This window comes from Cetorhinus maximus, chromosome 9, assembly GCF_964194155.1.
Source record: "Cetorhinus maximus chromosome 9, sCetMax3.hap1.1, whole genome shotgun sequence".
NCBI lineage: Eukaryota > Metazoa > Chordata > Chondrichthyes > Lamniformes > Cetorhinidae > Cetorhinus > Cetorhinus maximus.
In genome coordinates, this window is record NC_135887.1 from 118,180,241 (window position 1) to 118,194,057 (window position 13,817).

Consider the following 13,817-nt stretch of genomic DNA (forward strand, 5'->3'; position numbering starts at 1 on the left):
CTTGCCAGCGACGCCCACATCCCATGAAAGAATAAAGGAAATAGAAACAGTTCATTTTGTTCTTCACGGCAGTAACTGCTGCTTCCCCACACATCAGTAAAACCTTTGTCTCTGCGTTTCAGTGCTTCACAAAACAGCTGTCCCAGGCATGAAACCTGTCACTCGATTTTCAGTTACAGATCACGTAGGTCTGTCTCCAGGCCGTGTTAGTGTGATCATTATTTCCAGGCTTCGGGGAGTTAGGAGGTGAGTTAGTCACCACCGAATTCCCAGGCTCTGACCTGCTCTTGTAGCCACTATGCCACCGTCTCCCCTTGGATTGTGTTAACAACGAAACAGAATGCCTGAAAAAGTTGGTTTTCTGTTCAAAATGAGGGAAAACAGGATTGATGTGACTTTTTGAGATTTAAGGAACAAGGAGTCACCAAGGTGGGCCTTGTTGGTGAACGTCAGTTATGGGGCAGTCCAGCCGAATGGATCGATTTTCAAAGGACACTGGAAGATTCAGCCTGACGTGTCGGGGAGAAGGGAGCCTGTTGGAAGCCGGGAGAACATTGAGAATTAGGCCAGGATATTTAGGTTGGCGATTTAGCGGGCGGGGCCCACTTGCCGATGCGTAAAATGACGCGGGATGATGTCGGGCGGAACCCCCGACCTCACCCTGCGTCATTTCAATTTTCAGGTCAGCGGGGGGCGCAGCCGAATCAGCTGTGCACCCGCCAACCTGTTAACGGCCTATTGAGGCCATTTAAAAAGTAATTAAGCTCATTAATGGACCTGCCCGTCCAACCATAAGGTTGGCGGGCAGGTCGGGAGCCCTGGCGGGCTTCAGAGAAAGCATGAAACCTCATCCACGGGTGGGATGAGGTTTCATGAGGGTTTTTAAAAATTTAAAAGTGATGGACATGTCCCAACTCATATGACAGTGTCATATGAGGGGACATGTCAGGGAAGTTTTATTTTTGCCCTTTCACCATTTTAAAATTTGGCGCTGATCTCCCTGAGGCAGCGCTTAGCTTCAGGGAGATCTGTGCACTATTTTGTGCGCATGCGCAAAAGAGCGCACTCTCGGCTGAGGGAATCTGCCCTCCCTGCACAGGGAGTGCATAGCGCTTCCTGGCGGACCTTAATTGGCCCACCCACGTAAAATGGCGGCACGCCCCCGATTGAGGGCGCCGATCGGGGGCAGGCTCACATGGGCCTGTTCCTGCACTTCCCCTCCCAATGGGGGGAAATTCTTCCCTTAATCTTGTATTGCTACCCATCTGGCAGGAGTGTGGTGTAAAGTAAAAATATTAATTACTTAATGTGTAAGTACCTTTTCTTTAGTTTGGTGTATAAGCTGCCGGTTAAGTAATGTTTGATCTATGTTGATTTTAGTTTGTTTATTAATGTAAAAGTTCCAAAGTGTGAAATCTTGTCCTGCAATACCTTCTGTCAGTTGCCAGGAAGTTCATCTCTTTTTAAAAGTTATCGGTCTCTACCGAGATCGTATTGGGTTCCAGAAGGGAATTCCAGAAATTGGGATCTAGACATTTAAAGGAATAGGCAAGAATGGTAAGACAATGATAAGAGAAAGATGGCTGATGCATAAAAGAGGCTCATGTCATAGGAACAGAGGTGGACGTGGAGAATGTAGGGCCAGAGGAGATTATGGAGGGAGGGAGAGATGAGGTCATGGAGGGATATAAATATGAAGATAAAACCAAGAGTTTTAAATCTGAGCACTAGGGCAACTATAAGCTAGCGTAGATCAGCAGGAATGGATCTGATGAGCAGGCAGACATGAGATGAGGTGGGATGGGATGGGATGGGATGGGATACAAGCAGAGTTTTCAGTGAGCTGGCGTCTATAGAGGGCGGGGGATGGGAGGCTGACCGGGAGAGCATTTGAGTGATCAAGTGTGATGGTGCGAAGGGCATGAATGAGAAAAGTAGTGGTGGGGGTGTGCTCCACTGTTGGCCTCATAAAATCGCCCAAAATTGGGCCGTTAATTATGCAGAGTTCCCCAGCAGTGGGACAGTGGCGGGGAGCTGTCCTGACTTAGCTCCCTCCTATTTAACCAGCGCCCCCACACCTGCGTTCTTACCACTGGGTGTTGGTAAAATTCAGCCCTATGTCTTTCCCAACCACAAGTGCCAGAGGGGAGCCCATCCTTCCATATTTGGTTTATGTGGAATGGCTCTAGGACTGTTACAGAGATGTGGAGGAGCGAGATCAAGGAGGGAGTATGAGGATGAGAAAGTTAAATTCCAAGTGTTACTGGGCTGGGAGCCAATGTAGGTCTGCAAGCACTGGATGATGGGTGAACAGGGTTTTGTGTAAGTCAGGACATGGGCAGCAAAGTTTTAGGCAAAGTTTATGAGGAAAAGTTTATGAAGGCTGAGAGATAGAAGCTGAATCAGAATAGCCTTTGAATAGTGGTGTTATGTCACAGCAGTTGGTAAAGCTGAGTTATTTAAAAATCCCAGAGGGAAACTTAAAACAACCATCATAACCTATATTTTTAAATGGTATGTTTGAGATGCAGTTCTAAATTCAGGGATCAGACACCAGTTCTTAAGAGGTTTTTAAATCAAACTACATGAGACATTTATTAATTTACACAAATTAAATATATTCAGCATGGCTACAAATTACTACTATCATAACTTTTAACAAACTTCCAAACTAATCTCCATTAAGGCAACAGCAACCGATAGGCTTTTAGCAGACATCCAGGCAAAGCATTTTCACCTTGCAAGTTCAAAATGACATTCCTTTCACTTCGGTTCATTTGTAGACACAGTGGTAGGCTTACAGGCTTTGATCTAACATTACCTCTGCCCTGCACACATGAAACTGCTATCTGTCATACCTAGCACATCTAATTGAATGTAAATTGTCATTGTATCACCAGCCTTTTTGAACTCCACCTCTTCTAACAATAAAACCCCTTTCATAGTACCAATTTTATTAGTAATATAAATAAGGCTTGGTCTCTGCTAGCTAGGTGCCAGATTTCACTCCCCTTCTTGAATGTTCTATTCAACAAAATGTAAATGCACTCTACCTCTCTTACATCTCAAAACTCGTATACATCAGAGCACCCAGACTAGTTGGCTTTAATCCAATTAAGATACACCCACAGACTAACCCTCTATTTTTAAAAGAATAATTTCCAATAACGTTATATACATTAATAGCTTCGTGACAGCAGAGGCTAGAGATATCAAAAGCATGGTTCAACATTAGATGTATGAGGCAGGGGAAGAGAGTGGGAAGTATTATGGAGATGGACATAGATGGTTTTGGCAATGGAGAAGATATGGAGTTGGAAGCACATCTTGGGGTCAAATGGAAGTTGTGAACAATCTGGTTCAGCCCTGAAGCAGTACTTCTGGGAAAGTTTACAAAAACCCCTTTCCATCCCTGAGATTATCTCAGGCCAAAAATTCAATATAAACCTATTAGCAAGAGCAACTTGGCTTTTCAATTTACCAACCCATGCAGTGGGATGAAAAAAAGCTAACATTCTTGGCAATGGTCTCGATAATGTCTTGCTGCGGAACACTGAGTTCCACATTCTCCGATGTCAATGCCAATTTCTCAGTGAGCACCTCTTATCTCATCACAACATATTCAATGGATCAATGTTGTTCTTGAGAATGTGCCAACAAGGTTCCGGATGCCAATCACTGCTGCACAATCTTTTAGGAACAGGCAAAGGGCCTGTCCACCCTCTCAGCTGAACTTAAAAATCCTGTGTCACTATTTCAAAGGGGAGTAGGGAATTATCCCTCGTATCCTGGCCAATATTTACCTCTCAATCAACATCACCAAAGAAACAGATTATTTGGTCATTAATCTCATTGCTGTTTGCAAGAAAGAAAGAATTTGCATTTACATGCCGTCGTTCAAAGCCTCAGGACATCCCATAGCGCTTTACAGCCTTAGAAGTGTGTTTTCAAGTGTAGTCACAATTGTAATGTAGACAATGTGGGAGCCAATTTGTGCACAACAAGCTCCCACAAACAGCAATCAGCTAATGATCAGAGAAAGTGTTTTGGTGATGTTGATTGAGAGGTAAATATTGGAGAGGACATTGGGGAAAATTGCCCAGCCCTTCTCTGAAAGGGTGTCACAGGATCTCTTACAACTATTTGAGAGGCAGGACAGGCCTCAGTTTAAAATCTCATCCAAAAGGCAGCATCGTTCTCCCTCCCCTTCTCATTACTGTCCTGGAGTGCTCAAGTACCTTAGTGGCACTTGAATCCATAGGTCTGAAATTTTGCTCCTGGGTTGGGAGCGCAGAGTCAGGACATTTCCCAGCTCCACAAACCCAACCCGGGAGAAAGTGGCGGGAAGGTTGGATTTTCGTTCCTAGGTAGCATGTTCCCTCGTAGTCGGGCCGAGCAATCCCAGAATGAGTGCGGAGGATGCCGGGTGTAGAACATGGGCTGGGTGGAATATCTGCTTCGGTGTACCGGCACTATATCAAAGATTTAAATAAAAATAGAAAAACAATAAAACGGACATCCAGCCCTCATCCCTCAAACCCCACATTGTCCCCATGCCCTATCCATGCCAACCTATACCTCCCGCCCACCCCCCCATGGCCCTACATACTCTCCTTGTCAACCTATGCCCCTCTGCCCACCCCCATGGCCCCTGATACCCTCCATGATAACAAATGCTCCTCTGCCCACTCCCCATGGCCCCTCAAAACCTCCATGCCAATTCATGCCCCTGCCCTCCCATTGCCTTTTATAGCCTCTATTTCAACTTAGTACCAACTCATGCCCCCCAACTTTGCCCTTAAACTTACCATGCTAGCTCACCCAGTATCCACCATGGGCAGACCTCAGGACCTGTGCTGAGAGTAAATAAAGTTCCGAGTATCTATGGCAGGCTTTATTTTTTCAATGTCTATCTTCAATGCCTTCAATGTCCATCACTAAGAGTGGCTCGGTAGCACCACTACTTACTGAGCTGGCCGGGTCCTAAATGACATAGCTGCTAGACTGGGTCTACGGCAGGTGGTGAGGGTACAAACAAGAGGGAAAAACATACATGAGCTCATCCTCAACAACATGCCAGCCGCTGATGCATCTGTCCATGACAGTATCGGTAGGAGTGACCACCGCACAGTCATTGTGGAGACGAAGTCCACCTTCACATTGAGGCTACCCTCCATCGTGTTGTGCGGCACTACCAATGTGCTAAATGGGATAGATTTTGAACAGATCTAGCAATTCAAGACTGGGCATCCATGAGGCGCTGTGGGCCGTCAGCAGCAGCAGAATTGTGCTCGAACACAATCTGTAACCTCATGGCCCAGCATATCCCCTACTCTACTATTACCATCAAGCCAGGGGATCAACCCTGGTTTAATGAAGAGTGCAAGAGGGCATGCCAGGAGCAGCACCAGGCAACACCTAAAAATGAGGTGTCAACCTGGTGAATCTATAACACAGGACTACTTGCGTGCCAAACAGCATAATCAGCAAGTGATAGACAGAGCTAAGCGATCCCGCAACCAACGGATCAGATCTAAGCTCTGCAGTCCTGCCACATCCAGTCATGAATGGTGGTGGACAATTAAACACCTCACTGGAGGAGCAATAGACCACCAGAAATATCCTCATCCTCAATGATGGAGGAGCCCAGCACATCAACGCAAAAGATAAGGCTGAATCATTTGCTACAATCTTCAGCCAAAAGTGCTGAGTGGATGATCCATCTCGGCCTCCTCTGGAGGTCCCCAGCATCACAGATGCCAGTCTTCAGCCAATTCGATTCACTCCACGTGATATCAAGAAACGACTGAAGGCACTGGAGAGCGCAAAGGCTATGGGACCTGACAATATTCTGGCAATAGTACTGAAGACTTGTGCTCCAGAGCTTGCCGCACCCCTAGCCAAGCTGTTCCAGTGCAACTACAACACTGGTATTTACCCAGCTATGTGGAAAATTGCCCAGGTAAGTCCTGTACACAAAAAGCAGGACAAATCCAACCCAGCCAATTACCGCCCCATCAGTCTACTCTCAGTCATCAGTAAAGTAATGGAAGGGGTCATCAATAGTGCTATCAAGCGGCACTTGCTCACTGACGCCCAGTTTGGGTTCCGCCAGGGCCACTCAGCTCCTGATCTCGTTACAGCATTGGTTCAAATATGGACAAAAAAGTTGAACTCCTGAGGTGAGGTTGCTCTTGACATCAAGGCTGCATTTGACCGAATGTGGCACCAAGGAACCCTAGCAAAACTGGAGTCAATGGGAATCGGGGGAAAGCTCTCCGCTGGTTGGTGTCATACCTAGCACATAGGAAAATGGTTGTGGTTGTTGGAGGTCAGTCATCTCAGCTCCAGGACATCACCGCAGGAGTTCCTCAGGGTAGTATCCTCGGCCCAACCATCTTCAGCTGTTTCATCAATAACTTTCCTTCCATTATAAAGTCAGAAGTGGGGATGTTCGCTGATGATTGCACGATGTTCGGCACCATTCGCGACTCCCAGATACTGAAGCCGTCCATGTCCAAATGCAGCAGGCTTGGGCTGACAAGTGGCAAGTAACATTCGTGCCACACAAGTGTCAGGCAATGACCATCTCCAACAAAAGAGGATCCAACCATCGCCCCTTGATGTTCAATGGCATTACCATCACTGAATCCCCCACTATCAACATCCTGGAGGTTATCATTGACCAGAAACTGAACTGGACTAACCATACAAATACTGTGGCTACACAAGCAGGTCAGAGGTTAGGAACCGTGTGACGAGTAACCCACCTCCTGACTCCCCAAAGCCTGTCCACCATCTACAAGACGCAAGTCAGGAGTGTGATGGAATACTCTCCACTTGCCTGGATGAGTACAGCTCCCACAACACTTAAGAAGCTGGACACCATCCAGAACAAAGCAGTCTGCTTGGTTGGCACCACATCCACAAACATTCAACCCCTCCACCACCAATGCACAGTAGCAGCAGTGTGTGCCATCTATAAGATGCACTGCAGGAATTCACCAACACTCCTTCAACAGCACATTTCAAACCCACAATCACTACCATCTAGAAGGGCAAGAGCAGCAGATAGATGGGAACACCACCACCTGGAAGTTCCCCTCCAAGTCACTCACCATCCTGACTTGGAAAAATATCGCCTTACCTTCACTGTTGCTGGGTCAAAATCCTGGAACTCACTCCCTAACGGCACTGTGGGTGTACCTACACCACATGGACTGCAGTGGTTCAAGAAGGCAGCTCACCACCACCTTCTCAAGGGCAATTAGGGATGGGCAATAAATGCTGGCCCAGCCAGCGAGGCCCACATTCCATGAATAAATTTTTAAAAACAGTCATTCATAAAAACCCATTCACTGCATTTACATTACTCCAACTACACTATCCCTTATAATAAAAAAACATTTAATTCAATTGCATAATCCCTTATAAAACAAGCATTGGAGTTCATTGTCATACTTCAAGGAGTCCATAACCACTTGGCGCTGTCAATCAAACTATGAAATGGCAGGTACCCTAATTGATAATGGACAATTCTGAAATCAGTCTTGCAGCACTAATCCAGTACCGGCAGCCCGAGGCTTACATCAACAGAGTGGAATAGCAAGCATTTCCTGATGAGTGCAAGATGAAAAGCTTTGACATGTCTCTCTTTTCAGCAATACCCGAGCTCTGTACGAATAAATATTCAAAAACATTCAATGAAAAAGACACAGCATTTGATTTTTTCTCCCAGGCTTGCTCACAGCAGTATCCAGGAGATTCATCTTTAATTTCTGGACAATCCTGGAGAGTTAGTAACCCTAGTCTGGCAGACATTTAAACATTTTTAGATGCGATTGTGGTAAAATTATTTTTAAAAAATAAGTGGAAAGCATGTACCACCAACACAACACATGTCTCCTAATTAGATTCTGAATGGCATTCTCACTCACACAGAGCCAAGGGGGATTAGTGTGCGAAATGAAAGATTGGGCAGAATCGTCCCAGATTTGTGCTAAGTGTGGCAGCGGGCGCGAAAAAAGTTGTTTTACCCGTCGACCACAATGGCGGATTATCGGGCCGTATCAGCCCATTCCCGGTGCACCCCGCCTCATTAATAATGTGTTCATGGGATTGCTGGCGGGGGGGCTCGGGTTTTCCCGCTATGCCGTGACCTCAGCACTTCCTAGCTCTGGGCGCCATATTTAAAGCGCACTAGAGCACATGCCTACTTCATGTCTTCAGACCAGGACTGCTCCGGGCGACAGGTGGCCCCCCAAAAGCAAAGAAGGCACCAGCCCCCAAATTTAGTGATGCCTCTCTGGGGCCTGCTGGGCGCAATGGAAGGCTGCCACAGAGTCCTCTACCCCCAGCCCTGGCCACAGGAGGTCTACCAGAGTCACCAATCTGGCCAGGGAGGCAGTGGCAGTGGCGGTCAGCACCACTGGAGCACAGGGCAGGAAGAGGATGAATGCTCTCATCCGTTCCGCCAGGGTAAATCAACCACCGCATCCCTCTCAACTCACACACACACACACACACACAAACCCATCATACATCCACAGGGATCTCACAACTTAAGGGACAGCACCACTAACTCTCACACGCAACCTCACATCTCCATAAGAAACATAAAAAATAAGAACTGCAGTAGGCCATTCGGCCCCTCGAGCCTGCTCCGCAATTCAATAAGATCATGGTTGATCTGCTTGGGGAGGATCTTTCCCTCACCGGGCAGGCTGGGCGGGGACGGGCAGGGGCGGTCGGGAAGCTGACCACCGCCCGCGATCGGGGCCAGACTGCGATTTCACACTGGCAGGCCAATTAAGGCCCGCCCAGCATGAAACGCGAGTGGCAGCGCTCAGCGCTGTCTGTGTGGTGAGGGGGGCGGACGGTGAGCGCAAACTTTGCGCATGCGCGTGGGTGCGCGCAGTAAAATCTCCCCGGGGCACAAGGATGAACATTTTTCAAAATAAAAAATAAAGAATCCTGAAATGTTATAAAACATGTCCCCTCATGTGACTCCGTCATGTGACTCTTGAAATTTAAACATTTTTATTTTATTTTTATTTGCCGTTGGAAACCTCAACTGTGAGTGCTCTCTCTCCTGCTTTTGACTCTGTTACCATGCACTAATTATCTCAACTTTGGTTCACAGGGAGCTCTGCCAAGCGACTGACACCCTCAGCCAGCCAGTCCCTCAGCTCCATCCAGGTCCTCACCTCCAGCCAAGAGGACACCTCCTCCATTGAAGGGCTGGAAATAAGCAGCCTGGAAGACCCAGCACAGCGCTTACCCACACCCTCCACCAACGCAGAGATGCACACCTCAGTAGTTCCTAGATCTAGAGCAGGCTCTGCTTCACAATCTGGTGGTCACTGCATGGACATGTGTCCACAACAGGAGGAGGCAGGTTCAGCCGAGCTCCCCAGCACTTGGAGGAAGAGGCATCTGTGAGCTTCAAGTCAGATTACAGCCTTCAAACTCAACGTGAAGAATCAGCAGAATGTGGGGCAACATCACGCAGAGCTGTTGGAAGCCCTCGAAAGAGTGGCATGAGAGTCGGAGGAGTGTGTCCGCCTGCTCTCTGATGAAGTGGCACCCACATGTGCGTGCATGGAGGTCTCCATGGGAAGGATGGTAAATGCCATGGAGATGCTGGTCCAGCAGAACGCGGAGATTTGTGCAGACCTGCACTCCATCGTGGCAACCATGGGCGAGTTCCTGCAGTCGCAATGCGAGAGGGAAATGGGGAACCTCGACGGGTCTCCAGGTGCTCCTTCCCCTCAAGGAGTTAGGCTGAGGCCCTCGGGCACCCGAAGAGAGGAGGAGCGGCAGCTGGACTCCCCGGGATCGTCCACTCGGGAATCTCAGAGGCTGTCATCTCCCTCCGTGTCCCCTTTTCATGTGACCTCCTCAGCCTCGTCCTCTGTCACCACAGAGGGAGAAGGTGGCCCACAGGAGGACAACTAAAGCAAGCCGGGCCCTCAAGACCATGACCTTCCAGAGGACACATGCCTAAGTCATCAGAGGCATCAGGGCCAATCATTGTACAGTCTGTCTGCACCCCTGCTACGCATGTCAGGGCAGCACCTAGAAGAAGTGGTAGGTGTAGAAAAGTTAAGAAATTCTGATCACAAGTAGTTGCATGTGTGAACACATTTTGTCACTTTATAATCTGAAAATATATTCACTTTCACTGAATAATGCTGCAATGTTGCCTTTCAGCTTCATTGACATGCCTCTCACTGCACCACCACCCCCCCCTCCCCCAATAGCAGTTCAGCTGCATGCAGCCGGACCACAAGAGATTCTGGAGGGAGAAATGCATGTGTGTGCCAGGGCCTCTCGGAGCCTCGGTCAAGCACTCTCCCAAGTACACGGAACCTTCATCCATCTCACTGTCCCGAGCATTTTCAATGCTGCCTGCTGAGGTTCTCTTTCAGTTGTCCATCTGAGCTGACCTGCATCTCCGCCCACCCACTGATCACATTCCCATGCAGCCCCTGTGCCTATCCAACACGAGTCTCCGCTCACTTTCGGTTGCTGCAAAATGGTAGTTGTCAAGTTTATCACCATCTCCTCCACCCTTTCCCCTCCCCTAGTCATGCATGTCCTTCCCCCTATCACTGTGGACATCCCTGGCATCACCTTCCACCTCCCCAACTTCACCTACCAGCCTGAACCCTTGTCTTTCCAGGATGTCTAGGTGAATGTGCACATTCATATAAAATTCTTCTTCAGAGTCACATGGACTTGAAACATTAACTCTGTTTTTCTCTCCATAGATGCTGTCGGGCTGCAGAGTTTTCCAGCATTTTCTGTTTTGATTTCAGATTTCCAGCATCCGCAGTATCTTGCTTTTATCTTGGTGCACATTCCTTACCTTCCTGAGAATCCCACCCCCAATCACATTGACCATCCCGACCTCCTCGTTCACACTCACAGTGTCCGTGTCTGCCTCCGAGTCCCCACCAACCACCCTCGCCATCCCTTCTACTGTTACCGATGTACCCTCACCCTCGCACCCTTCAGGTTCTTTCTGCCCCCTCTCATACCATGTCCATCCTCAGTTTGCTCCCCAGGAGACAGTTATTGACTCCACATACCCCCCCCGCCCCCCCCAACCTTGTACGTTCACCTATACATCCCCCACCCCTTACTCCCTCCTCCACCTTTATTCCCTCCTCCCCCCACGGACAGCTTCCCCCTCCGAACTCCTTCCTCCCCCTGGACACCTTCCCCCTCTGAACTCCCTCCTCCACCCGGACATCATCCCTCTTCTGAACTCCCTCCTCCCTCCAGATACCTTCCCCCCTCCAAATTCCCTCCCCCTACGGGACACCATCCCTACCCCTCTGAACTCCTTCCTCCCCCCGGGCACCTAAACCCCTCCGAACTCCCTTTTCCCCCCCAGACACCTTCACCCCTCCAAACTCCCTCCTCTTCCCGACACCTACCCCCACGCCCGAACTCCTTCCCCAACCCCCCGAACTCCTTCCCCCACCCCGAACTCCTTCCCCCCTCCGAACTCCAATCTCCCACTCTGAACTCCTTCCCTTACACCTACCTCCCCACTTGCCACATTCTCCCCGTTACACCCTCCTTCCCCTATACTCCTTCCTCCCCCCTCCCAACCTCACCTGTCCAACACCTTTGTTCCCCCTTCCCAACCTCACCCACCCAACAACTTCAGCTTCCCCCCAACAAAACCTCAAACCCACCCCCATCCCCCCACCCCTGCCACTGCAACCCCTCCCCCCCCACCCTAAGGTGCACCTTCCTCTCCCAGCTTTAGCTCTGCAGAAGAGTCATGCGGATTCAAAACATTAACTCTGTTTCTCCCTACACAGATGCTGCCGCATCTGCTGAGTTTTTCCAGCATTTTCTGTTTTTACTTCAAAATTATTGTGATGTTGGGGCTTGGGTACATTGCCATGGCGGAGTCAAGGAACTATTCTGTACCTGACTTGGAATTGTTCAATGGGTTTTATCTGCAATGGGCCCATTCTAATTCCCAACACCAGTTTCCCTCACCTTGGTGAGCAGAATAAGTTTGACATAATGTTCTAGGCCTGTCTATTGGCCTGTAGCCTGTCCCTTATAACTGTCATTGTTGACAGGATTAACTCTGATCTAAAAGATTACAGCCTGGAGTTGCAAAACGTCCTTTCCAGTTTGGACTATTGAAGGCATTCTAAAGTACCTCTAATTTAACTGACAAACTTTGCATCATTTTTCTTCCAAATATTCATTGTCATAACAACAGAGAGCACATGCAACAGGCCTCTCATCATCTTGAGGCTGGTGACTGCTGGGGCTACAGCATGACATGGCGAAATTGTGTTAAAGCAAACCGATATTTAATTCAATTAATTCCAATCTACCAAATGCTTGACTGATGCCCTCATCATTTCCTAATGGAACTTTTTCAGAGTTTAAACACAATAGGTCATTTAACTGAAGCCAATTGCTCAGTGATGGTCGGAACAAAAATCTGAATAATTTGTAAAGTTTTGAAATATAAAGAACTAATAATTACGTTTTTGGTTAATTTATTTTTTCAGCTAAGTATCAAACAAGGTTTTCATATCACTTTCCATTGTTTAGCTTTGGTGAGAAAATCCCCACTTGTCCAACAGTGAACATGTTTGTTTTGTTAACGACTTCTCATTAAACTGAAGAGCAATTGTTTCACATCTCAGCTGATTTATGAAAGTGGCTGACCCTTGGTGTTCCATCTATCTGGAACGTCTTCAGTGTCCTTTCAGTCCCAATACAGACATAAAGGAGGTCAGTGACAAGAGGGCAGCGATAAGATGGGTTCACGCTAAGGGCAGATTCTACCGGTGGCCCCAAAGTCTATCCACTCCCAAAGTCTATATTTCAGCAACACTTTGCTTCCACTGTTCACAAGAGGGAACCAGACAGCTTGAACCTGCAGCCTGTGGGAAACAGGTTAGGCCTGAACTAGGCCTTTGCAGTACCTCCTTCTAATCCAGACATCCAGGCAGGCCCCAGCTTTCTGACAGCTGTTTTAAACTCTTCATCATCATCTGAAACAGCAGCATGCATTAAGAGGGTAGTATTCCCTTTACAAAGGTGATAATTAGATAACAAGCTGAGATTAAAGTAATTACAGTTAGACAGCTGGCAAGGCAGTATCGCCATGTTGTAATATTGTTGATCCTTCAGCATCTGGTTCTAATAACAGTACAAGCAATAAGATTTTATATTAATTACACCAAATAATTTATTATAAACACATTTAATTACAACTGATAAGAGATAAACTGTTCAAAAGGATTAACCCTTCTATGTACTGTAAAGCTTTTATTTTTTTGTCACATTAAAACCTTTACTTCAGCATCATTAGATGGAGATAAGTGTAAATAACAGGGATTCCTTACCTGATAAGATAATGGTTGATTAATGTGTCAAAGTAGCCGTGATACACTATGTTGTTCACGTGGCCATACCGATCGTTGTCTAGCCAACGGGTCTGAATCGGCCAAAAGTAAGGGTAGGCCTCTTGGAGCCGGTAGGCGTTCTCAAAGTCTGAGGCTTGAGATGTGGCTGAATAATATTTCACAACAGTGGCAAAGGGACGCAGCATGCTGAGGTGTACCAGCAGTCTCATGGCCCGTCTCCTAAGGCAGCAGGGTAATCTGAGAAATTAAGATGTGATTCGGATGAAAAATGTATCACCCATTATTCTTTTCTATCATCTGTATTTTGTTTTTAAAAAGTGGCAGCCTTGGCTCAGTTGGTAGCCCTCTGAGACAGATGGTCATAGGTTTAAGACCCACTCCAGAGACTTAAGTTGGTAAATC

General features: G+C 47.6%; 1 protein-coding gene across 4 annotated transcripts in view; it reads right to left on the minus strand.

Moving 5' to 3' along the window:
* Positions 1–13,817, minus strand: part of LOC144684964 (uncharacterized) — a 130,536-nt gene that overhangs the window by 67,418 nt on the left and 49,301 nt on the right. For all 4 annotated transcript variants that reach the window (XM_078549439.1, XM_078549442.1, XM_078549441.1 and 1 more), the window contains exon 3: positions 13,395–13,652. In XM_078549439.1, coding sequence (XP_078405565.1) covers positions 13,395–13,624 — 230 coding nt within the window. In that variant the 5' untranslated portion in view covers positions 13,625–13,652. The remainder of the gene's footprint in view (positions 1–13,394; positions 13,653–13,817) is intronic.